Consider the following 26,180-nt stretch of genomic DNA (forward strand, 5'->3'; position numbering starts at 1 on the left):
CAGGGCCTTCAGACCCTGCGGGAGTGGGGCTGGGAGGAAGCAAGCAGGCCAGTGCCGGCCCAGTCCACGGTCCCGAAGCTGGGTCTTGCCTCAGAAGAGCTGACGGCAACAAGGCCTGGGAGGGCCCCAGGGGCCCAGGGAGCAGGCCTTCCGGATGAATAGCACCCATAGGAACAGAAAACAAGACACGATTTAAGGCATTGTTTGTTTACAGTAAAAGAATGCGAGGGACCCTTAACACAGAAGGAATCCGGGCTCTCACTCTGACCTTCCTCGGTGGACCAGCCTATCGCTTAAGGTTAAAGCAGGGCCTCAAAGAGAATGAAGTGTGTGATGTCACGAGTCTTGTGCCAAAATGCATGTTTCTCGGAGAGTCCACGCTCGCTCGCTTGCACGCACACAGACACGGCACGCACACGCAGAGGACGCTTCGGGGTTGTACAAAATCTGAGGCAGCCCTGTGGGCAAGCGACCCGGCACACTGGAGCCAGTCCCCGCCTGTCCCTTCCCTCCAGCCCTCACGCGGGGGGACGCTGTCCACTCTTTTGTGCAGGAGAAAGCACTGGGGGCCCAACGTGGGACGGATGCTCTCTGGTCGCAGCAGCAGCTGGTGGACGGATGAGGGCCCAGGGAGGGAGGACGGGTTGTACAGTCTGGGGACCCATCGCGGCCCCGTGAGGCGGTGCTGCAGAATGGGGGTCATGGGGGTGGCTGGGCATCGGCAGGCGGACCCCCGCACCGGTGGAGCCCTCTGGACTGTGAGGCCTCGGCCGTGTCCCCTTGAGTCCAGCTCTGAGTCTCCCAGCACCCCACCAAAGGCCTGTGCCCCGGACACGCGCTTCGCCACCAGTCCCAGGCCGGCTCCCAGAGGCCTCTGAAGTCACGCTAAGTCCTGCAGAGACTTATTCAAATGACATAAGGTTTGCAGGTACCTAGAAGAGAAAGCTCAGCCTCTTGTCAAAGTTCTGACCTTTCAGGAGGGGACGGGGGGTGGTCCCTAAGGGAAGGGTTCAGGCCTCTCCCAGTCAGTCTGTGAATGAGTGGGTGGTGGGGGAAGGGGAGAGGGCACAGCAGTGGTACCAGCCACCACGTGTTACGGGGCTGCTGTGTGCCAGGCAAGGCTCTGAGTACCGCATCTGTATTGTGTCCTGAGTCCTCACAACAACCCCAGGAGGCAGGTACTGGAATTATCCCCATTAAAAAGATGAGGAAACTGAGGCTTAGAGAGGTGAAGTACACAGCGGGTGAGTGACAGGGCTAAGACACCAGCGCCCACGCTCTCAACCTCTATCCTTGGGTTAAAGCACAAGTGATTTTGGAGTGGAGAGCTGACCAATCCTGCAGGATAAGCACATGCCTCTGGAGAGGCGAGGGGGTGGTTAGCGGGTGGCAGAAGTTGGCAAGTGGAAGCACAAGGAGAAGGGGGAAATTTGGGGATATCGGGAACCCCAAGGCTCCCCATGCTGTGTCCCCAGGCCCAGATCCCAGCTACCTTTACTGGGGGGACCACCAGCCCCAAGGTCAGGGTGTTTCTCCTTCCCCTCAAAGCTGCGGACACGCCCCCAGCCCCAGGCCTCCTCCCCCAGCACTGCCGTGGGGTTCCAGGAAATTTGATGAGAAGCAATTTCATCAAAAACAAATCCATCTTGGTGGTAATTTGGTCAAAATGATGAATTGGAAACAATGCATCTCCTTGCACTGGGAGACAGTTATAAGAACGGTCACAGCAGCACTGTTCAGAATAGCCAAAAGCAGGAAATCATTCTTGGGATCACGGACAGAAGAACTGATAAAAAAATTTACAAGTAAATGAATGACAGCTATGCACACTGACATAGAGGAATCTTAGGAACATACTGTAGGAGAAAAGCAAGTCACAGAAGAAACTAGACAGTTATGGTTCTATTCTTTAAAAAAAAGTTTTAAAAAATGTACCCAGACAATACATTAAGGAACCAAACACATGTGTTCACATTTTAAGGGAAACAAACAAATCAGGAGAGTGGTCATGGGGCACAGGTGAGCGGGAGGGAGACAGAATTAGGAAGAAGCCCTTGGGAGGGAGGTGTTCCGAGGACTGGGGAGGTCCTGCCTTTAGACTGGGTGGTGGGTACACGAGTGTTTGCTTTATTGCTGTGGTTTACACCTTACACATATGCTATCGATAAAGTTGAAGTGTATTCAGTGCTAGCACACACAATTTTAAGAAATGCAGTTCCACAAAAAAGAAAAGTCACCTTAGTCCCTGAGATTTTCTACAGGAGTAGATGCATTTCTGTAATGCCCTCATCGGAGCCCCATGCCATCACATGCAGGTAGTGTGGCTTATTTCAATAGTCCTCTGCTGTGGAATATTTAGTTTTGCCAATTTTTTCTTATTACATAAAGCAGAGGGTGGGAACATTTGTTTGAAAGTAAATTAGAAATAAAAAGGGAAAAAAGTAGAAAATATAGAAGACCGTCTTCCTTAGGTCTAAAAACTGGACAAAAATACTTAAACGTTGCCAAAGCTTGTCATGGTATACCATGTTTGCCAGACGTGAAATTCAGTCCATTTGTCTTTCTGACCAAACACCTCCTCTACCAAGTGGGTTTGACCCAGTTCCCTGCTACCTGCTGCGCAGCTGCTGCTACCCTCAGGCTGCCTCCACCCCCAGAGAGCCAGAGGACACTTGCTCAGAGCAACCGTCCCTGCTCCCGGCTGCCCCCCCACCAGGGCCACGACTGTCACTGTGGAGCAGACACCAAGGCCCTGCCTCTCTCTGCCCCCACCACCTGTGTGGCCCACCTCAGTCCTTGTCACTCCTCCGGGTCACCTGTGTGTGGCAGGTGAGCTCCAGTGCAATGTGCTCTCAGAGTGGCCCTCAGAGCTAAGGAGGGACCCCAGGCATGCACGGAGTGACCAGGGCGGAGGAGGTCAGGACGCTCTTCCTCTCTTAACGTGACCTGAGGCAGCACCTTGTTCATCGCCTTGAGGTAACCTTCAACCAAAGACCCTGGTCTCCCCATCGTGGAGATGGGCAGTTACATTTGCTCAAGCACAAAATACAGTCTAGAGACCGCAGAGCTGTAGTTTTCTTGCACGTCATTTTAGACGTTTTGTGGGCACCGACACGCATGTAATATATGTGCACGTGTATTTTAATACAAATGAGATTGCCCTTACGCGTGTTTTCACACTTCACTTTTGCACGTATGTCTTGGAGCCCCTTTCAGGTGATCACACACAGATCGGGGGTACACAGTAGGGGTTTACTGAGGGTCGCCGAGTTTCCAGGTGCTTTTTTTCCTCTTTCTATTAAGGACAATGCTGCAGTGGACATTCTCACCCATACACCTGTGTGTGCATGTGCGCGCATACGCCCCAGACAAATTTCTAGCAAGTGAGCTGAGGGACTCGAATGCAATTTATTTTCAGTTTCCCTGTGGTGCCTCAAGTGTATCCCTTTATCAGTCTTGTCCTACTGTTTTAGTTTGTCGAGGACTTTCTGCTAATTTTGCCGTCTAGCTTCTCATCGTGTAGAATTTGATCAGCTTGTTACATGTGTCCTCATCGATGTTACAGATGAAAATCCTGAATAGGCCCAAACTGAGCACAGAATCATGGGATACACCGCTAGAGACCTCCCTCTGCCTTATGAGAGCCGCTTTGAGGGGCCAGGAAGCCTGTGACTGTGCTGTGACCAGCACCACTGCAGCCCCTGCCCTCCCGGCCTCACACGCCTGCTGTGAACTCGGCACTACCTTCCTCCTCCTCGAAGCTGCCACCGTCTATTCCAGCCATGGCGCTCTCTCTCCAGACGGAGGAGAGGGACCCGGCTCCCCAGCCCCTCTTCCAGCTCATCCCTGGGGAACAGGTCAGGGAAGCTCAGTGCTCCTGGCCCCAGCAGCCCACCTGCTGTCCGGGCTGGTATGAGGGCTGAGTAGCCACCCCTCTAGCAAGCCTGGACAGCAGAGGCTGTGCTTCCAGGCCTCTGGCTCGATGGCAGGAGGCTGAGCAAGCCAGGTCCCCGCCCCCCGCCTCCCCCCCAGGAAGCATGCGGCGGGAGATCTCCGGGCCGGCAAGTACAGACTCTGGTGTCAGGCAGACCGCGGTTAGATCTTACTCACCGTGGGGCCTTAAACAAGTGTCTGCCACTTTCTGAGCCTCAGTGTCCTCAGCATAAAACGGAGACAGTATGGGAACCTACCTCACAGGGATGTTGGGAGGATTCGGCCAATTCCTGCACGTAAAGCATTTCTCCTGAAGCCTGGTCCTGGGAGGGGCAGCAGTGGGGGGCGGGAGCAGAGCCTCAGGCAGGCATGGCGGACCAGAGGTCCTATTGGTTCAAGCATGCCAAGGGGCCGTACAGCCCCACTCACCAGCAGCACCATGGTTGCTTCTCAACAAATGAGCTATTATTATCGTTATTCCTAAGGGTTGTTGGGGGCAGGGAGGCCCTTTTGTCAGGTTGGAGTTTGCCCATGAATCAGCTTTCGGGGGGTGACCTCAGTAGATGCTGTGGCCTGACCCTTGGGGCATATCCCACCTGTAACCTATCTCTGATGGATGTTTCTGTGGCGTTTCCTTTAGTAGGGAAGACACAGGGGCCAGATTCAAAGTTCTAGTCTGAAGCTGGGCTTAGTTCCAAGAGGGGCAGGGGGTGTCCTGTCTCATGGGAAAAGGCTGATCAAAAGAGGGCGCCTGGGAGCTTAGCTGATAGGCTCTGGGGGAAGGAGGGAGGTGTGTTTTCTAGCGACCCTTAGTCCCGAGGGTGGGAGAGGGTATTTTAGGTAACAAGCAGGACTTTGGTGACTTTACCTGAGGCCTGTTGCTTTTACATGCGTCATCCAAATGCTTGTGCCACAGTATTGCATGAAACCGGGAACCAGTCTGGAACTTGTAAACATTGCCTGATGGGTAGAAAACCACTGGTTAAGAGGAAGGTCACGTGGGAGGGTCTGCCTGTGACTGTGGCGTGAAGATAAACATGGACCTGGGTAACTAAACAAGGGAAAGTCAGGAGCAGCCCAAGGCAAGCTCGGGGCACGTAGAGGAGGAGGCTCCCGTGCTCCCCGCCTGTCTCTTTGGACCAGGGTTCTTAACCATTTTTCCAGCCACGGTGCCTTTGGCTCTGGTGAAGCCTGTGGACCCTTCTCAGAATTATGTTTCAAATGCATAAAATAAAATAGAAAGAAAATCAATAATACTGAAATACAGTTACCAAACTGCTAAAAAATAAATGATATCATTCTCGACGTGCTCATTTATTAATGCGCTAATGACAAGATCTGGGGGCAGGTCTGACACTGTACTGTAACTGCAAAGAGCTGAACAAAAATGCTATTCTAAGATATCTGCAATAATACGTGATGTGAAAATATCTGTGGTTTCTCTTGCAGATAAAATCACAGGTATTGTGAACATTCTAGTTAGTAGTTTAATACTTATAATTAAAGGAATTAGAGGTCATGGGAAACAGAGATGTGATCTTTTTGCCACCCAAGCTCACAGACCTTTTGCATTCTATCCATGGACCTTGGCCACCTGCTGTGTCATATTTCCCTCTGCTTGCGGACAGTGCTTTCCTCTGGGCTCAGCCCCGAGAATGGCCTGTGGACCCCATGACCATACAGTCTTTAAGTCAAGCTGGTATAGGTACAACCTTTACTTCCTAAAGAAACCGCCTCTAATCTGGTCCCAGAGCCTCGCAGAAGAAACTCAAATGGTAACCAGCCTGAGGAAACACTATGACGTGTGCGTAGCCATACATGGTTCAATCACTCAGAAGCAGAGCAGAGGACTTGGCTCTCTCCATTCCCTGGGCTCCTTGAGGCTCTCACTTCTTTAATTCCCAGCTAACAACATTCAAACCCTGACCCTCCACCAGCACCATCATCTGCATTACCTGGGAGTTTGTTAGAAATAGAGAATCTTGGTCTCTACCCCAGATCCACTGAATCCAAATCTGAATTTTTACAAGATCCCTGGGCAATCGTATGTACATGAACCCTGCATTAGAACATTCCTGTGAAGGTGTGAAGATGCTCAGGGTCTTTACAGCTCCAGTGAACTTGCCTAGCTAGGAGACCCAGGAAAGCCGGGCTTTTGTCACGTGACGTAGGCCGCCAAGGAGGTTAGCACGGCCTATTCCGAACCTCAGTGCAGAACCTCTCCTTCTTCTCAGCATGCTCATGGGGGAAGAATAAAACCAGGAGGAACTGGGAGGTGACTGGGCAAGTGAAAGTTGGAGCTTTTATAGAAGGGTTCTTCTCTGATTTGGCCTTGGATCAGGACACCGCCAGAGTCTCACGGCACAGGCAATGCCGGGGGGGCCTTGAAATCTCCCAACACCCAAGACTCCTCCAGCCGCATGGTCACTGCCTCATCCAGCGCTATGTTATTCATTCCAGGACACTGAGGCTAGAGTTCCAGGGGTGATGGGCCCCAGCAGCCATAGGTGAAAAGGATTCCGGCTGCCACGTGCCATGCACACTGCTCAGTGGACACGCCCACCACGATCTAAGCAGCTTTTGTGGACCAACGAGGGACCCTGTGAACATCAGACCCTAAAGCAAAAGGAAAGCAGCAGCCTCAGAAGTCCCTACTGTTTCGAAACGCACATTTAGCAGCAGAAGAAAGAGGGCAGAGAGAAGCTGCAGGCTCCCAGCGCTGGCCTGCTGCCTACCTTTGTCGGGGTTATTCAGCTGGAAGATGTCCGGGTGCTCGGGGTCATCGGGCAGCTGCACCATCCAGCCCACGACGGAGACCTTTTTGCCAGGTGTGGATTTATACTGCAGAGGAACAACAGCACGGCCGTGAGGCCCACACCCTCCGCTCCCCAAGGAAGGCCGACCTGGGCCAGGCAAGGTTCCTTCCACTCCCGCCGCCTTGCCCACCTCCACCCAGCCCGCTGCACTTCGCACCAAACGAAGTGGCAGCACAGAGAGGCCTTTGGTGGAACGTACGTGTTTTCTGTCTGTGCCCCTCAAGGACTTGGCTCCGTAGTACAGGAGGGTGGATCCTGAGAGGATGACCCAGTACCTGGTCCACGAGGACAGCTGCAGAGGCAGAGTGACAATGTCACAAGTGGAGGGGCAGAGTCCCCCACTGCCTGGCTAGAGACCCAGCTACATGGGTGGAAAGGGGGGGCCCTTCCTCCCGAGCGGTGCCAGCACAGGCCTCATCTCGTCTCTGCCCGCCAGGCCTCAGTGCCACTCCTCCCAGGGCCTAGAGGAGGGAGACTCCTCAGCAGCTCATCAGGCCTAAGCCCTCCCTCTCCTTTACCCCAAGAGCCTTTCCTTTTCCCACCTTGTTTAGGGCAGTGCCAAGGCATAACTTCTATGTATTCAGGTGACCTGAACCCAAGAATGTCCTGGGGAAAAAGAGTTTCAAAACACGGACAAGCTAAACCATAACCTAGAAGAACCGTAATGTCTGCAATGGGGGGCTCTGGCTGCAAGCGGATGGCAGCACTTTGAAAGCATTTATGGCCAGAAGAGGGGACGCCTGGCAGGGCCAAGCTGCAGGTGTGGCTTTTGTTCCTCTAGGCATGAAGCAGACCGCTCGGCATCACGACCTACAAGGCTCCTCTTCACACTGGCGGGCGGCGGGGGGCGGGGCGCGGGGTTGGTGGGGGAACTGCGTCACCTCAGATGGTGAAAGCACTGGCTTTCAGACCTTTTTGATGACACCCACAGGTGTGTACAACACATGTGCATATGTATGTTGAACTGAAAGAAGCTTCATGAAACAATATTCACTTTTACTATGTGTAAGAAACTCCGACATTTTCCAGTCTATTCTATCCTACTCAGAAATATGGGTCATGACCCCCTGGATTAACTTCATCGCTCACCAGCGGGCCAACCAGCATCTGGACAATAGTGTCTCGCTCTGGCCTCAGAATGACTGGAGCCTCGACCCGGTACAGCAGGGCAGCAAGCAGGTCTGTACAGCAGACCAGGTATAGGGCCTCATGTCGCAGGACGCTTTGTGACACTCTGGGTCCAAGGGACGGAGTGTGGCCCAGGGCTGGGATGCAGACTCTTCTCCTCACCCAAGAACCACCAAGCACCCGAAGACAGGGGAGCCTCTAGAGCAGCACCTCGGCTAGGGGCCTGGCATCTTCACACGGGGCGCCGGCAGGAGGGGGCATCGCCAAGTGGCTTTGTGGGCAGTGGACGGGGCAAGCGGCAGCCAGGGCAGGAGAGGAAGGCCAGAGCAGACACGGGCAGACGCTGCCTGGAGCTGCGGCTCACAGGCGGGCTTGCAGGCAGCTTGCCGTGGATGCTCCGTAGAACAAACAAAGAGGTCTTGGCAAGCGGCTGAGGGGTCACGGAGCCAGGGACATCTGGGCTCAGCACGTGGTGACCCGGCGGCTGGTGGGGGAGCCTGAGAGGCCTCCTGATTCCTTGTCCCTGTCCTTTCCACCACGCGTTTCATGATGCTGCCGAAGGGGGAGGGGATCTGCATCGGGATACCACCCAGGCCGTGCTGCCCGTCTCAGGCACAGCACCCTCCCTGACTCCCAGGGTCTCCAGGCCTCCACCTGCCCTCAAGATAATCACACAGTCCCATTCCCCACCTGCTCAATGTGTGCAGGGCCACACACGTGACAGTCCTGCCAAGTCCTCCAGGATGTAGGGACTATTTTATCCCAATTTACAGATGTGGAAACTGAGGCCCTGCCCACTCAGTGGCACAACTGGACTGGAACCCCGGTTGGCCGGTCTCTGGAGCCCATGCCCTCCCTGCTGCCCATGCCGCCTCTAGACAGATGTGCCTCTGCACTCACCGCGGGCTTCCGTCCTTCCTTGAGCAGAGTTTTCCTTCTCAGAGGCCCCTCCATGGTGGGGACCGCTGCCGAGCTCCCCAGCGTACAGATGCACGGGCCGGTGGGGCTGCAGGGGAGACCACCAGTCAGACATCGCCTTGGAGGAGCTGAGGTCAGGCACCCTCTCACCCACTGGGGCCCACGGGTCCCCCACTGCCGGGTCCATAATGGCGCCACAGGACAAGGACTCAACAGTGCTGGGCAAGGCTAGGGAGGGGAGGGCCCCGAGGGCCTGGAAAACCTGAAGGACGGTGGCCTTGGGCTCACCCACAGCTGAGAACTTGCACCTCCCTCGTCCTTCTGAGTGCTGAGCGGCTCTAGGCTTGGTGCCCACGTTCCCTGTAATCCAGGCCCCCAGCAGCACCCGTGCCCTATCCTGGCTTCCTCTCCACCTGCGGAGCTTGGGGCCTGCGCAGCACCTCCTCCTTCCTGTGTTGGCAGGAGCAGCGAGGAAGTGGGAGTGGAGGGGATGGAGTAAAAAGGGGGGCAGCGGCCCCAAACCCCCATGCCCTGCGCCTTTGCGGCAGGGCTCCTTTCTCCCCCTCTGCCATGGGGATTCGGGCGCCACCTACAGGTGAAGAGTCCAAGTGCAGCACAGCCCAGGCCGCTCGCCTAAGCACCCGCTTCAGCTCCCTGGATAGGCACCTCCCGTAGACACCTCCCTCAACCCTGCATGAAAGCCGAGCAGCGCTCCCTCCGCATCCCAGTGGAAGGCATCACCACCCACTGGCTGAAGGAGCCAGAAACCTGGGGGTTCTCTCCTCTCGTCAGTTCACCCCCGAAACCTCATCAATCCCAAGGACTCATTGATCCCATGCCCTAAATATGCCCATCTCAGCCACCCCACTCCTCCCAACTCAGGCCAGAACTTGGTCATCCTTTGAACGACTGCCCAATACTCTCGCCTGACCTCCCTGTGTCCACGCTTGCCTTCCTCCCACGCGCCCTGCACACCGTGGCCAGCATGGCCTGGCTCTGCCAATACCCTCCCCCCACCCCCAGGCAACCCCTCCAGTGCCTTTGAGACCACCATCCTCTCCCCCTGCTGGGCGTGGCTCTGGCCCACCTCTCTGGCCTCGCCTGCCACCCTCTCCCCCACTCATTTCTTACAACGAGGACTTTCCTTCACTCCCCAAATCACCCAGCTCTTCCTGCCTCACGGCCCCAGGGGCTGTCCCTTGGGCTGCAGGTACTCTTCTTCCCCCTACACCTCTCTTCACTTTACTTGGCTGACTCCTATCACTCTTCCAGTCTTTCTCCAGGGAGGCCTCCTCTCTGGCCCATCGGCACCCGTGATTTTCTGTTCCGTTTCTGCTTTCCTGAAGCAGCAGCCCTACAGGCTGAGGCAGAGGCTGAGTCCGTCTCGTCGGCAGCATCAAGCACAGTGCTTGGCACCCAGCAAGCACCACAGAGCTACTTGTTGAATAAATGATCACATGAATAAATGAATACCTGTAGACGCAGCTCCGGGTTCTGGGAGAATTCCGAACTGGAACCCGCCAGTTGGGCCCCAGCGTGGCATAGAGACGTCCCCTGCTTCAGAGGAAAAGGGTTGAGTTTTAGCAACAGCCTGGAAAGACCACTCCTGAAGGAGGCGAGGGCATCGCAGACTATGTGGTCATTAGCTCAGGAAGCCTCAGCCCCAACTCTTCCCCCAGCCTCCTCAGTCACACTGCAAGCACATCTGGGGCACAGCTGGAGCTGCTAGGTTAGTGAACACAACACCCCTGGAGCCTCCAACAGGGCGAGTCCCCAAGTCTCCAGGTAAGTGTTTCCTTAACCTTTTAACTGAATGTTCACCTTTCTTCCAGTGTCAAGGGGATGACTAAAATCCAGGCACACCCCTTATCCCAATGTGAGGTTGAGAGAAAATGCTGTGTGGCCCAAATATTCCATGGTCAATCCAATTAAAAGCGCACAGACACGGAATTGTGGGCTGTCTTGCATGTTGGCCCAGGGTGGGGATGGGGTGGGGCAGTGTAGCATCATTATTCACCCGGGCACTACTGAATTCCTCCGTTTGCTACGTCTTCTCCATCGGACAGTCTCTTTGCTGGCCCCAGATGGTTCCCTGCAAACCTGCTCTGTGACCTGCTGCAGACTCCAAGAATTGGTGCTCCAGGACCTCTCCGTGGGCTGCCCATCAGGCCGCTCTCTCACCTGTAGTTCCCCAGCAGTGAGCCTTTCCAGGGGAAGACGTAGCTTCCAGGGCAGGTGGGGATCTTAACCTATGTGGGGGAAGGCTTCCGTCTTCCTCTCCTGTCTTTATCCTTTTCCTCTCTTGGCAGAATGACTTCCTGTGTCTACTTGATCCTCCACCTTCTCCCCACCCCTGCAGCATGGTCTATCCCTGGGCTATAGCTTTCCATTGGCCAAACAATGATGCAACCCAATTTGTAAAGCCAGACAAGGTCCAGACGTCCTTTTCAAGTGTTCCCTCTGTTGTCCACTGCCAGTCCCAGGTTGCCCCATGTTCCCCCGTGGCACTGGACACCTGGGGGGTGGTGTGGGGTCATCGTCATTCACGGCAGCAGGTGCATCGCGCCGTCACCGAGCTCAGGTTCCTCCGAGAGGGGGCTGCGCTGCTCTCTGCCCCTCCATCCTCCACTCAAGAAGGAACTGTTCTTGATGACCATCTTGGGTTTGCTGTCCCGAAGCCCACGTTCAGGGCTGGTGGGAGTCTGATGGTCCTCCAGGTCGACTGCCCCGGGACCCTGTCCCTTTCGTCCATCAGCCACTCCTCTTTAGGTGACAAAGAGCTGCAGCATGTGCTTGGTCCCCCAAGTCCTCGAACGTAATGGGTCTCAGCCCATTCCCCACCCAACCCTCGTGACAGATGATGGTCACAGGCCCACCCCACCCGCACCACGAGCCGTGGCTCAGAGGTCCCGACACGCTCAACTCCCAGCCTACAGGCCACACTGACTCCTCCCTCTCTTCACGGCTGGGCATGACACCACGGCACGTCACATCCCCGTGCTTGAGCAGGCTGTGCAGAGCGCCAACAGACTGCCTCCAGGGACGCTCCCCCCCCACACCCGCCCAGCTGTAACCAGGATCGCTTATGAGTCAGGGCAGGGTCTGACAGTGAGCATCTCTGTGCCCGGAGGACGTCTCCTCATTTGATCTGGATTCCCGCTCTGAGCCGCCGTCTGTTTGGAGCTGGAGATGGAGCCTCCCTTGGCAGAGCTGGATCCTCCGGCCCCTTCTTCTCCACCTTTCTTCTCATGAGTCTTTGTTCCTGGTACCCCAGGACACTGTGTGATGACAGTGGACTCTTCCGCAGACGGGGCGATGTGGTTGGTGCTGCTACCGTCTCTCCATCATTCTCTCCGCTTCTTTGAGACACTCCGTGGCTGCACACTTAACAGACGTTTGGCAGGACTGACGTTTGTTGACAGAGAGCTTTAAGTCAGCGTCTTCCAACCAGTCTAGGCTTTTAAGCAGTCTTTCCTCACGCTCTTCCTGAAGGAGTGAGGTGCTCCCAAGGGCAGTGGACTGCTGGGGGGAGCGCAGGGACGCCGGGGGTCACAGGGCGGCTCACGGGACAGTCACTAATGACCGCTCCTATGTGTCAGGCCATTGATTATCTCACGGGAGCTTTGTTTCAGCACCATCATCCTCCCCAGAATGGGGAACTGAGGCTCAGGGATGTGAAGACACTTAACCGAGGCATGAGCCAAGTAAGTCAGGATTTGAACCCACAGTTTTCAGGGTGGGAGAGAGGTTGAGTTGTCGCATGGGGAGGAGTCCGCCATGGGGACAGGGTCCTCGTTTGGAGCCAGCACCATGTGGGTGGCTTCCTGGCGTTCCGCTCTCAGAGGCACCCCTACTCAACAGGTTCCTGCTGCAGCTCACACTGGGCGGGCTTTGTCAGTGTCTGTGAGGCTGGATGGCCACAGATTTGTAGAGCCTGGGTCTCCTGGGCTGGGGCCACCTCCCAGGTCCCTGGTCCCTTGACTCCCCGATGGAGTCTTCTCCTGGTGGTTCTGGCTGCCTGACATTTAAGAGCAGCTGTCATTTATCGCCCGCCCGTCAGGAGGTGGCTAAGTGCTTCCACACACCGTTCCTCCCAGCTCTGTGAGGGGCGCTGTTCTCACCCTGTCTTAGACGAGGAAACTGGGGCTCAAGGAGGTGAAGCCACTTCACCAATGGGTGAAGCCACCCATTGGCCTGTCACTAGGGATGGAGACACAAGTGCTTACACAGGGAGGATGTCTTTTCCACATGAGCCAAGGGCCTGCATCAGTCAAGCTACTCCAGGTAGGGGAGGTCAGAGCCTGCTCCACCTGGAGCCTGGGGAGTAACGCTGGCTTTGAAGTGCAGTGTAATGGTGACTTTTCCCCAAGGCCAGCTTTTAGGAGACTATAGGCAGGGTGGTGGCCAACCTTCCCTCCCAAGGCAAGCACTGCAGGGCTGGAGGAGAGCTGTGACAGGTGGGGCGGCTCTGGCTGGGCCCAGGCGGGCTAGCATCAGCACAGAGGAGACAGGATCTTCAGCCACTGGAACCACTTCCAGTGCTTTGAGAAGATTTGTTATTTGAATGTTCACGGCCAGAAAACGCAAAATGAGTGGGCAGTGGTATCTGGTGAACTCCAGAAATAAAGGCATTTCTCCAACCGACGGGGGCTCCCAACTCCAGAACCACAGACACCTTTCCCAGCAACATACTGGGAACAAGTGGCTGAACAGAATGTATCCCAGGAGGGCCATTCTACTGCTCCCTCTCAGGGACAGATCTTCAGGAGGATCTGGGGGAAGAGGGCTGCAGCAGGCCACTCTCCTCATGGGGAGTCTGGTCTGGGGAAGCTGTGGGCTGGCAACCAAGTGGAACGCCTCAGGCCCAAAGCGAGTTCAAGAAGAAGAAGAAGAAGATGATGATGATGATGGGGATGATAAAGATGACGATGACGGGGATAGGGTGGTGACGATGAGGAGGATCAGATGATGGGATGATGGTGATGGCGGGGAGGATGGGTACCAGGCAACGTGCTAAGCAGTACTCGTTCACTATCCTATTTAATCACACAATACTGTGGGGCAGGCACTGTTCTTATCCCCACGTTATAGACAAGGAGTCTGAGGCTTAGAGAGGTGGAGTAACTTGCCCAAGATCACAACACAGGGAAGAGGAAGATGGTTGGTGCCACTGAGGTGGAAGCAGCCAGGGTCCTGCTTAGGCCAACAGCATCATGAGAATTCAGACTGGCTGAGGCAGGTCTGAAAGGCATCTTCTCCTCAGTAGTTTTCTAGGTACACATTAGGTGGTAGGTATCTTGGGGGTTAAATATCAGAAAGCCCTGAGTCTCTGTTGCTGGTCCAGGAGTGGGGAGCAAGGAGAAGTCTTGGATAATAATTACACTGAGGCCTCAGTAATCTTGTCTTAGCAGAAGTACCAGTCCCCCCACCATTCTTCTATCTCAAGTGCACAGAGCCCCTGGTAGGAGTGTACCTGTGGAAGGGTTCAAGTGATGCTGTTCATCAACAGTGTCCACCTGTACCAGTAAACCCTTGCTGGGAAGCCGTCCCATTGGACCAGGTCTTGGTCCTTGCCGCTACCTAATGACTTACCCTCATCTGCAGGCAGGAAGCTGCCACCCTAAGTTCTGCTGGGCCTGGGATGTCCCTTCCTGCAGTACTTGTTAAAGGACTTCTGCTGCCTGGGAATCACATTTTTCTCTGGGTAGCGTCCCTGATCCACTGAGTGGGTCCCTAGGAGTCATATCTGCGCTGCGTGCTTAGCTGAGGGGACAGAACCACCCTTGATCCAAGCCAGGTCAATCAGGTTTTCTCTCTTGGCAGTTAAGAACCAGATTTGAGAGGCTGACAGTCAGGCTCTGTGGCTCGCTGAAGCTATAACACGTAAACTTGGGAGCTCTGAGGCATCAAGCTTCCCCAGTGTGAGCTGAGAGGTCTAGAAATCTGGGCTGCAGAAGGAGAGGAGAGCATAGCAGGTATGCATAGAGAAGGGTCAACACCAGAGGGAAGGAGGGTCCTGTCCACCTTCTAGGACCTGACTCTGAGAGGTTGTAGGTGCTGGACAGAGAGGTTGTGGGCAGAGATTTCTCAGCTACCTGTGAAGCCACAGCAGCTAGCAGACAGGGCCCAGCCCTTGTCTGTCAGGGTCCAAGCACAGGATCAAGCAAAAGGCCAGGGACTGTTGCCTGCTATTCTCTCCCAGAGGGGCCTGAGCTCCTGGGTGGAGCCTAACTCACCAGACGTCAGTGTCTGATGCTGACAACAGGGCAAGGGATGTCATCTCTGCGGGAAACCAAAATCAGAAGCTTGGCACATCACCCACCTGGGCTGCCACCCAAGGCAGAGCAGCAGAACGGAGCAGCACGATGGACCCGGGGAACCAGACTGACGGGTAGGAAGGGGAGGGCCACCAGCCTGGGGGGTTCCTGGGCCTCAGCCACAGGGGACGGGGGGGGGCAGTGAGGCCTCTGTGAGGGTCACCCTGAGAACAGCCACCCTCATGGCTGCACTTCAGTTGAAGTGGACCCCTTGCCTCCAGGATCGCCCCCAGAACTTCGCCTCCCCCTCCTAACATGCCGCAGAGTTTGGGGCCCAAGAGGCACCCTTGAACCCTGGCAATCCCAAGGCATCTACCAGAGTCCTCTGACCTTCTCCAGGAGGAAAAGGAGTGTTTTAAAGACTCTGACTTGTGGGTAGCAGGCCTGGGGCTCTGCTGCCATGACTCCACTTTCCTGGGGTCTTCCTAAGGATGCTAGAAGATTTCATAGGCTAAAGACAGCACAGTGCGGAAACTGTGTCACCCAACCTCCTCTACACCCCAGAGCACCTACAGGCCAACTGTCGACAGCACCCCTTAAAGGGGCCTTCCCCGCAATTCAGAGTCACCCTGGAGGCCAGCAGGGCTGGCAGACACTTGCCTGCACTGTAGCCCATCCACCCCATGACGACTGAACTGCCATGTGGGAAATTTTCTCTTCGTCCCAACCAGCCTTAGACTCTGGGATCTCTTGCTTGCTGGCGAGAAGTTCCTACTGAGCGAAATTCATACACATCCCAAAGTAGGTTCCCCGCCAGGAGCAACGGCACCTATGTGTCCAGTATTTCCCGTGAGCATCCTCCCTGTAGAGCTGGGGAACCTGAGGCTCGGAGAGCTTGAGAGACATGCCAAGGTCCTTGAGAGAGCAGGCAGCCCTGACCTCAGCCCTGGCCACCCCTCCACCCCACAACGCTGCTGACAGTGTCCAGAGGTCACGACGACCTCTCTCTGCAGAGGCACATTCAGAACTTCAGAGACCAGGGCTCATCACGGAGCCCACCCCTCCTGCAGAGACTCAGGGACACGCAGCTTCCCTGGGCCACCTCTCCCCTCCTTGGACACGACTCAGGCCTCGCAGCCTCCTCAGGTCCCAGGACCCCCCTTGAGGGCCCACTGTGGTCCTCTTCACCCAATGTCCTTGGCTTTTGCTGAACCATTGCCTCTACCAGAAGCCACCCATGAACCCCCAGTCTGACTCGGGTCCCCCTGCTGGGCTTTCCCGTCTCGTCCTCTTCATGACCCCCTGTGCACCTGGCATCGTGGATTGAATCTCTGTCTCCCACCTGGTCCGTCCGTGAGCTGTGACCGGCCCCCTGATGCAGCTCGACCTCCCCAGGAAGGAGGGTGAACAGCTCTGCTTCTGAGGAGGCTGGTGCATTTTCCTCTCCTGCTCCCTTACCCTCTCCCACCAGAGGGGCTTCCTCCAAGGACCCCTCTGCCTCCTAGTCTCTCCGCCACCCATAGTTTGGCCTGTCACATGAGAAGGCCATTCTGCACAGCCTGGCAACGTCAGACTAGAGCAGAAGGATGGCTGAGTATTTCGGAATGAACTTTGTGACGTGCTTTCATATTTCACCCCTTAAAAAGTGACCAGGAAACATTTCTGATTACACCCTCTTTTAGAAAGTTAAATGTTGTTTCTTTCCTGGGTGAAAAAGAAACATTTACCCATTGCAGAAAATTTGGAGAATACAGAAAAAGAAAATAAAGAAAGTCCCTCAGTAACTCTACAAGCAGAGACAACCAAGAGGAATGGTATTATGTACCTTCATACACACACACATATGTGTTCATCCCCATCACCCACTTCGCTCTCTGTAAAAACCTCATTTAAAATGTTTAACTCCTAGGCTGAGGTTCTTGTTCTCACTTCAGTGCCAGCGCAGGCGTAAAGAAGCAGCTGTTACCTCTTACCGACAGGCCCGACTAACGCTCCCCGCTCCCTGTGCCATTTCTGAGGAGGCTGAGGTTTGGTTGAGGCCAGCCTGGTGCAGCGTCCACAGTTCCCACATTCCACTTCATCCAGGATGCACTGAAAATGCCTTTCCGGGGCCACCTCCCTGCCTCCCTGGGAAAGCAGATGTGACACAGGGCTCTCCTGCCTTCGTCCCACTCCCAGGACCAGGTGAGAAAACACCAGGTCAGGGACGTGAGGGGTGTCCCACCCTTGCCCCCTCCCCAGAGACTCCAGCCTCTGGCTCCCCAGGGCCCTGACCCAGGACCACCACTCTGTCCTCATTCTGGGCTCTGAAGACAGGGAGGGTCTTTGGGGGCCGCCTGGGGGCTGAGAAATGACCAGCATTGCCCAGGGTCTGGCCGCCTCAGGGCTCCCGTCTCTTCCCGTCCCTCCTCAGCCCACGGGCCCTGTGACCTGCTGAGGCAGAGCTGGATTAGGGACAGGAGGGTGAGAGCAGCGGCAGAAGGCCCAGCAGGAACAGTGGCTGGCTGCGGCCACTCCGCCAGGGCAGCCGGGCGGGTCCCGGGACTCTGGGGGCTCCAAAGCGGGTGCTCTTTAAGGCTGGCCACTTCAGGAACCACTGGGCACAGCCTGAGCTCCGGCTGCCACCCAAGGACGCCTGGGGGCCACAGGGCTGAAACGTCCAGGGGGGTGAATCAGGGAAGGCAAACTTGCAAGATGGGCCACACGATCCCACCCTTGGCCAGACAACGAGAACCGTCCTACCTGCCTGTTCACAGCAGCACAAAGGCTGACTATGATGTGCCCTGAGACCAACAGAGGGGTGTGTGCCGGCGGCTGGGTCACTGGCCTGGGCCTCCCGGCCCTGCGTGCTGGTATCTGGCTCCATGTCTCTTCCTGGCCAAGGCCAAGCTTGTCACCAGTGTTGGGGGGCTGGGGGGCAAGTCAGTTGAAGGTTGTGGCCTGTAAGCTTCAGGGCTGTGGGGCAAGGTGCTGCCCCCCTCTCCCAGCCTGGCCTCTGGGGACTGGAAAAGACAGGACCTCTTCCTCTGTGGGGACTGGCCCAGCCCTCTCCTGCACCCTTGTCTCTGGTTCTGACGCCACCGTCCACCCATGCACGTGTAAAGATGCAGGGAGAGCGGGTTCTTACAGCGTTTGCTGGGAACAGCGGGCAGGGGGTCTGGGAGGGGAGGTTCCTTGGGGGCAGCCGCTGGTCTCTGGGGCCAGGAAGAGTGAGGCCCGGCTCCCGGGGAAGAGGGAATCTGTTCCCCTTCAGTGAGCAGGGGCAACGTGGCATGGGGGAGGCCGGCGTGGACGAAGGTCCCGTGGGCCTGGGCTCTGGGCAGGCAGAGGTTAGGAATAAGGAGGCCCAGGCAGCAACAGGAACTGTGGTCACTGAACTGTGAGAGAAACGAGTAACATTTTACAAAGATGTTAAAGCGTGTGAGATAAATCCCCTCCAAGTTTCCCGTGGGGTCTTCAGGAAAGTCTAGAACGCTCACATGCTTTTGAGGGAGTGGACTCTTTCTGGGGGACATGAGAAGAGGCCAGTGCAGGATGGAAATGGAGACTGGAGGCTGGGCCGCGGGAGCTGGAGGCCGAGGGTCAGCTGGCGTCTGGACCGTCAGGACAGCCCTGGGTCTCGGAAGGTGCCAGAGGGGACATCCTAGCCCCGCCGGCATCCTCCAAAGCAGGTGGTCTCCTGTTCCCCTCCGCAAGAAGGGGTGGACTGGGAGCTGGGTCCCGAGGAGGTGAGGGACAGGCCATTCTCCTGGAGGCGGGGCTGGACACCTGCACAGGCCAACTGTCTGTGAGACCAGCGCTTGCCAGAAAGCCCACCCAGAGTCCTGTTAGAGACATTCAGATGGAGAGCGGGTCTAATGCTAGATCCTAAGTGAAAGAGACAGAAGAGACACGCTACAGCGTTTGGTGTTCCCCCTGAGTGGAGCACAGCACCGTCTCCCTGCGCGGGAGTTCTCTCACCACCTTCCTCCCTGGCAGCTCTGAGCTCAGTCGCGGGTGGTTAGTAGGAACCGTATCTGCCACCTTCAGTGACTGGCAAGGTGTCTGGCAGGGAGCAACGCTTAATAAACAGCTTTGAATGAATGAGTGAACAAGTGAACAAAGGAATGAATGAGTGAACACAAGGAATGGATGAGTGAACGAAGGAACGAACGAGTGAACACAAGGAATGGATGAGTGAACGAAGGAATGAACGAGTGAACACGAGGAATGGATGAGTGAACGCAGGAACGAACAAGCCATGAGCAGGTCCAGGTGTGAATACTATTCAGGATCCACGTCCTCTCGTTGGCCCGTGGTTGGGGAGGTGCTGGATTGCCCGTAAGCCCCCTTCCTCAGGGCTGCCCCAGGAGTCCCCTGACCGGTGCTGAGAAAAGTCAAACTTCTGCTCATCAGATCCGGAGTCTGCCCTGTGCCTGTTTGGCTCTCACCCCTCCCTGGGGCGGGCAGGGAAAGGGCAGTGGGGCCCGTTTGCCTGTGCTCCCCAAATCAGAGCAAACATCCCTCCAGGAGGCCTGCGGCGGGACAGAGGGAGGAGCTCCGAGGGGTCAGGGCGTCGTCCCTCCCCCTCTTTAGCCGCCTACCTAGGGTTTCACGAGGACAGATGGACCGGCTGACCGACGTGGGGCCAGTCCCTGCAGTGTCGCAGTGGCTCTGGATGAGGCATGGTGGTGATGAAGTGGGCCCCATGATCGGGGGAGGTGGACGTGGGTCAGCTCTGCCCACCAGGGGCGGGTGAGGCAGGACCGCCACGTCACCTCTCCATGCCTTGCTGTCCACAGGCACGAAACAGGAACATTTTACGAGTAACCACCACCTAGCTAGGTCTGAGGATTGGGAGAGACCAAGACAGGGCCTGGTACACAGGGAGTGCTCAGCAAAGATCACTTACCCCACATGACAGCACTCTGCCCTGTAGGGACGGCCGGATTCACCCCTCCTCTGGTCATTTATGATTGTGGAGGCTGAGGAGACAGGCGGCTTCAACACCAGAGGAGGAGTGTGTGTATATGTGTGAGGCATGTATGCCTGCACTGTGAATGTACACCCGAATCTGTGTGAGCATACGTGAGTGTGCATGTGTATGTGTGTACATACACACGTACGCAGAGGGTGTAGCGTGTGTGCGTGTGTGTCCGTGTGAGTGTGTGTGTGCCTGTGCACACAGGCTAGTGGAAGGGCTACTCTGAGGGACGGTGCAGACCTGCCTCTGCATCACTGGGTCTCCCTGGCTCCCCTCAGAACTTAAATCGCCATGATGCCCTTCACCTTCGGCGGCGCCTAGGCTGTGGGAGCTCCCCGTGCAGAGTCCCTGTCTTCCCAGAGCCCACCTGGTGCCTGGCGCAGAGGAAGCGGCAGCAAGTGGAGTAGGCGCAAGGGGTGAATCCCCGGGGCAGACGGGCGGGCTGCAGGGAGCCCAACCCCGGGCCAGGGTCCCCTTCGTTCACCAGTGCCCAGCATGGCAGGTGTTGGCCCAAAGGCCTGAGGCCACGGGGGTGCAGCGCACTCAGACCCCACCAGGCGGAGCCACAAGCCCATCTCCAGACGAGGCCCGTTCTCAGGCGTCTGGTTTCCAGAACCCTCATTTCAGACCAAATCTGCACCCAGGTCTCCTCGGGCGCTGGCCTCAGACTCCCAGGCCAGCTCTGGACCAGGTGATACGCGGGGCTGCCCGAGCAGGGGCTGGGACGCCCGTCCCATGCCCATCCTGCCCAGCGGCCTTCCTGCCTCGGCAGCCCTGCCCGTGGGCTGCGCACGCTGCCCTGCGGGAGCCACAGGGCAGCCTCACCAGGCTGGGCCGCCGGTGAGGTCGGGGGGGCTGGTCTCCAGCTCCCCGGGCCCTGAGCGACCCCCCTGGGAAGGAGGCCGAGCAGAGGCCACACTCACCTTGCCAGCCCTGAAGACATCTCTTCACTAAACTCTGAGCTCTCACTACTGCCTGCAAGAGGAACACAGATGGGTGAGTGCGGCGGCCTCGCACAAGAGGGGCCACCCGGAGCGGCCCGTTCTCCTGGGTCACCGGGCCCGGGCCCCGAGCTGCACAGACGTGCCGGAGGCACAGCTTCCTGACCCTGTGGCTGTCAGCATGGCTCGGCTTCTGCTTTGCTGCTGCTGTTTCTGACTCTCGGCCCATCCCGTCCCGCTGTTTCCTGCCCCTGAGGGTGGGTCCTCCACTCCCTTTCCTGCCCCTGAGGGCTGCAGTTGCCTGCCCACCAGGCCTCTGGGGTCTGGGCCCTTAGGCCTCTGTCTTGGCCTGGCCTGGCTTCACCACCGCCTCCCTTCTGGCCCAAGTAAAACCAGTGTCAAACAGGCCTCACCTGGTGAAGACAGGGGCCAAACGAGCACACTTCTTCCTCCGAAGGTCAGGGCTCGACTAGACGCTGGTCAGGGAGCAGCTGCATAGCAGCAGACAGAGGCCCCGACGGAGCACCCTTCAGATCCTGGGCAGTGCGCACACAGCGGGGCCCAGCCCTCCCCCAGGCCTGCCCTGTGGCCGACTTGGACTCTCCAAGGCCCGGCTTCAGCCACGAGGACAGCAGACAGATTTTCTCGGAGGGGCCTGGGTTCCACACTCTTTGCCTGGGCTGCCTGCTGACACCACAGCTGGGCAGTGGGAGGGGGAAAAGGAGATCTCAGGTCCCTTGGGAGTTACAGGACGGAGGGGACCAGTTCAGCTCCAGACAGGGCACGTGCACATACGGTAACGTGCTCCCAGCCTTTCAGCTCCAAACGGAAAAACATCTGAGTTTCCCGAGTAGAAGAGCCGAGAACCAAACTGCCTGGTGATCTCCCGCCTGGATACTGGACAGCATTGCGTCTGACTCAGTTTTCTGTCTCAGGAATAGAAAGGCCTGGGCTCAGGCGCAGCTCAGAAAGTTTCCTGGATGTAAAACAGCCACTCTGCTGCCCAGCTGAATGCTCTGGGGCCAGCATTTCCCAGACCGGTTCCTCAGAACCCCATCCCAGAGGACTCTCCAAGGAAGATGGTTCCTGCCCAGATAACGAGGGAACCTGCAGACTCTGCTGCCTTCTGGGAGACCCACAGAGCCCATAGGCACGTTAAAGTCTCTGGGAAGAGACCTGCCTATGTGGTTTATCCCAGCCTTTCCCCAACACACAGACCCTGAATTCTTTCCCCAAGGCACACCCATGAACCGCAGGCTACACTGTCCTAAGCTAGTATAAACCCCCAACCGGGTCCAAGTGGGATGACCTCCTTCCTGGACAGAAGGCAGACATGGACCTTGCTTGTCACAGATTTTCCAGGAGGTAGGAGACAGCTGCCTCCTGCAGTGGCACTGCCTCGGAGATGGGCCTCATTTCAGGAGGACGTGGTATGTGAGATTCCTGCCAGATTGTCCTGTCCGCACCACCCTCTTCCGTCCCATGCCCAGGGGCCCTCCACCCTACAGGCCTCCGACTAACCTGCTGCCAGCCCCAGGAGGGCTCCCTGTTAAGGGAAGTAGACAGACACACAGACTACAGAAGCATGGGCACACTGAAAGGACACAGCCAGCGGAGAGTGCGCTTGTCTGACAGCAGAAATGACCTAGGTGACCTGGTCAGGTGACCTGGACACTGCAGCGGGACAGACCTGTGACCAGAGCTCAACGCCATCCTCAGCTCTGACCCCTCCCCTCCTGGCCCCAGTTTCTGTCCTTCCATGGACATAAGCACCATTTCTGGCTGAAGTTCAGACATATGCTTTCATCCCAGATCAGTTTTTTACCCTCCCTCACTCTGGCTTCTCAGTGTGAAGACAGGGGCACAGTGAGCACCTGGTGGCCGCCCCGCTGCGGTCCCTGGGCAGCACCTCCTCCTCTGCCCTACGTGTGGGGGCCGTGGCTCCCCAGGGACGGAGCCCCGTGGGGGCAGCGACCAGGCTTCGGCAGTTGCCAGCCAAGGATGGCGGGTCTCAGGTCCTTGTCCAGCCTGCCTGCCACTCTCAGGGCCACCAGCAGGATGAGGACAAACCCAGGGCATTTCGTGAAGCCTCGGAGGCTGGGAAGCAAAGGCCTCCCTAGCTCTGGTGACGCCTGTGGGGAGCCCCCTCTGCAGGCGGTGAGGGGCCACCGGGCACTGCACGGTGACAGAGACAGACACACGCTGGGCTGTGGCCCACCCGCTGTGGTGTGCAGGCCGGAGACGCTTACCGAGGGCGAGTCCATTGGTGACGGCAGAGGAGGAGGCGAGGGCGAGGCCCCTGCGGGGGCTGCGCGACTCCAGGACGCTGTCGTCCAGCAGGTGCCTCGCTTTCTCCGATGGGAATGTCGCACTTTTACTCTCAACTACACTCAACTGACACATCATACTGGAAAATGGAAAGGAAGAAAGAGGCAAAGCTCCTTATCTAGGGAGTGACAGTGGTTACACCTGCCCTGGCGTCCTGAACAGACAGCACAGCTGCAGGAGAAAGACCTCCACCCAGAACCGTGGTCTAAGTCCAGGCTCTGCCCTATCTCCCCATGTGACCTTGGGCAAGTCACATCCTTCTTCTGAGCCTCAGTTTCTCCATCTGTCAAATGGGGCCTCACGATACTTGCCCTGCCTGTCTCCCAGGATGACTGTGAGGCTCAAGTGAGCGGATGGTGCTGGTGAGCCGTGGGGCCACACAAGCGAAGGGACAGTGTGACCCTGCGGTCAGCACGTCTGGTGCTGGAGTCACAAACCTGGTCCAAATCCTCACTCCAGCCTTACTCACCACTGCAAGGTACTTCACCTGTCGAACCTCACCAGCCTCGTTCTTACAATGTGTATCATATAGCGCCTAGCTTGGAGGCCTGCAGGGGCTCAGTGAGAGAATGCTGGACAAGCACGTAGCAGAGCGTCCAGCACAGAGCAAGCCCCAAACACTTGGAGAGCAACCCTTTCTCCTCTAGCCTGTGAGTGACTCCAGGGCTGGTCTGGGCTGGTTGAGGCTTGTGTCTTAATGGTGGAAGGAAGGAAGGAAGGAAGGAAGGGAGGGAGGAAGGAAGGAAGGGAGGGAGGGAGGGAGGGAGGGAGGAGGGAAGGGGGGAGGGAAGGGGGAGGGAAGGGGGGAGGGAAGGGAGGAGGGAAGGGAGGAGGGAAGGGGGAGGGAAGGGGGGAGAGAGGGAGGAAGGGACCCAACTGCTCAGGATTCTGTGCCCGACACCCTGGGGACATGGGCATGGCTGCCCCAGCCATGCTGAGGACCATGCATGCCCCCCAGCTGTCAGCCCCACACAGCTGGGTGAACCAGCAGCAGGCTCACTGCTCTGCAGGCTTTCTGCAACAATTCGCAGGCAGAGACTCTGAGCCCCAGTACCCAAGCACCATGAGACACCTAGTGCTCCCTGGATGACAGTCATGGTGTCCACTGGACTCTGGGGTTTTCCACAAGGAGGCACTAACCGAGCTTGGGCAAACCTCCTGGAATCCCTCCACTGTTTCCCTGCCCTTCCCCACATACTTCCTCCCTTGGCTGCCGAGCCCGTGGAACCCTGTCACCAGTTCGCAGGCTGTGCTGCCGCGGATGCCCCCACTCTTCCTGAGCACGTGCCAGGCCTGAGGAGAGGGCACCAGCCCGGGACGCCGCGAGTGCCCATCAGTGACTCCCAGACGGGCGGGGGAGGGTCCGGTGGGCCGGTATTCCCAGCAGCCCTTCAGCCCACACCCCACGCTCAGCCGTCTAGACCCGGGGAGCAGGGGGTGCTCGCTCAGTCACCCACTTGTTGCCCAGGCTGTGGCTCTTCCTGTGTCTTGGAACTGGGGGCGTGGGGAGGCTGCCAGCCACAGATGCGTCAGGACAGGTGGGCCGCCGGCTGAACCTCGCAGAACTGGAGCCGCTGGCGGGGGCTGTGAACAGAGCAGAGAGGTGATGGTGGTGCTGCGGAGGCTCAGGGGAGGGGGGCCGGGTTTGGGGGAAGGCACCTGGCCCAGCTGTCATGGGGGGCAAGGTTCTCCCAAGTCCTGTGGGCTTCCACTCACAAGACCCTGACCCCTCCCTCCCTGCTTCCAGGCTGACAACCGACCGTCAGGAGGGCCAGGGTCCTGCTCTGCGTCGTGGCCCCCTGACTGGGCAGCCCTGCTGCTCATACGGGGGAGAGTGCCGTGGACAGACGTGGGGCTGGACGCGGGGATCAGCAGCCTGGCCTGTTTCCCTGCGGTGAGACTCTTCGGGTGGCAGAGCTGGGCCTTAACAGCGTGACTTCTGAGTCCAGGTCCAGGGCCCTTACCCTGTGCCCTTCCACGGCCACTTTCTGTTCTCAACCACACATCCGACAAAAAGGGATGTGTGGAGGGCTTACTGGGGAGCAGCGGATTTAATGAGAGGAAGCACAGCTAGGTAGGCAGGGGTTCAGACCCCTGGCCTCTCAGCTATTGCCTGGGTGACCTTGGATGGGTTACTTACTCCCGGAGCCTCAGTTTCCTCATCTGAAAGGTGGGAATAATTCACTCACCTGGCAGGTGGTTGGGAGGGGTCATGTAGTAATGTGTGCAGAGTTAGCATTCACTCTGGTTTTATTATGATAATATTACCTTGTCCTCCTCAGCCCCAGTCATGGGGCCAACAGGAGGTCATCAGAGCCAGGGGGTCGGGGCCACAAACCCCACTGAGCCGCACATGCAGAGACGGAGGCAGAATCCTTCATGCTGGCCATGTCCACAGCTATATTTTGTGGGGCGTGGTCTGGACCACTGTGGTACTCTTTAGTTTCTGTGGCTTGGGAAGGGAGGTGTTTAAGGTGTTACGAAGACGGGTTCTTGGACTCTAATCAACAGAAACTGATAAGAGGTCAGACGAGGAATTCAGGCAAGGCTTTACTCGGACTCATGCTCACAGGGGAGCGAAAACAAGTAACAGGTTCCCTTGCTCACTCCCTGAAGGGGGGCGAGCTGGTTCCTTTCGTGGGGTCAGGTCAGGGGCGGATGGGTGGGTAAGGCTGGAGGGGTGGCTTAGGGGGTGTGCCCACCCCTTGGGGGTGCTGTGTGCAGGGATCACGTGTAGTACCCTGCTCAGAAGTGGCAGTTGGGTTTTGGCCTTTTGGTATCTTATTGTTCATAATTTGCCCCAACTGCCCATGCCCGCAGTTATTTTTAGTTCCTTATAGTTTCTCTGTATCTGTTGCTGGAGGAGACGTTTGTCCAGGTGCAAGCCCTGCAGCAA

The 26,180-nt window shown here is 57.2% G+C and overlaps 1 protein-coding gene across 3 annotated transcripts in view; it reads right to left on the bottom strand.

The window, feature by feature from the left end:
* Positions 1-26,180, bottom strand: part of RALGPS1 (Ral GEF with PH domain and SH3 binding motif 1) — a 282,818-nt gene continuing 256,638 nt past the window's right edge. For 2 of the 3 annotated variants that reach the window (XM_082657473.1, XM_082657474.1), the window contains 9 exons: positions 24,742-24,868; positions 23,206-23,363; positions 20,939-20,990; positions 10,269-10,352; positions 8,778-8,883; positions 6,949-7,041; positions 6,669-6,774; positions 4,802-4,893; positions 1-932 (listed from right to left, as the gene is read on the bottom strand). In XM_082657473.1, the coding sequence (XP_082513599.1) occupies positions 903-932; positions 4,802-4,893; positions 6,669-6,774; positions 6,949-7,041; positions 8,778-8,883; positions 10,269-10,352; positions 20,939-20,990; positions 23,206-23,363; positions 24,742-24,868 (848 nt within the window). In that variant the 3' untranslated portion in view covers positions 1-902. Of the gene's footprint in view, positions 933-4,033; positions 4,257-4,801; positions 4,894-6,668; positions 6,775-6,948; positions 7,042-8,777; positions 8,884-10,268; positions 10,353-20,938; positions 20,991-23,205; positions 23,364-24,741; positions 24,869-26,180 lie in introns of those variants that run through there. The other variant, XM_082657475.1, reaches the window with a different exon arrangement.

This window comes from Grampus griseus, assembly GCF_964374135.1.
Source record: "Grampus griseus genome assembly, chromosome: 6".
In the NCBI taxonomy this organism is placed as follows: Eukaryota; Metazoa; Chordata; class Mammalia; order Artiodactyla; family Delphinidae; genus Grampus; species Grampus griseus.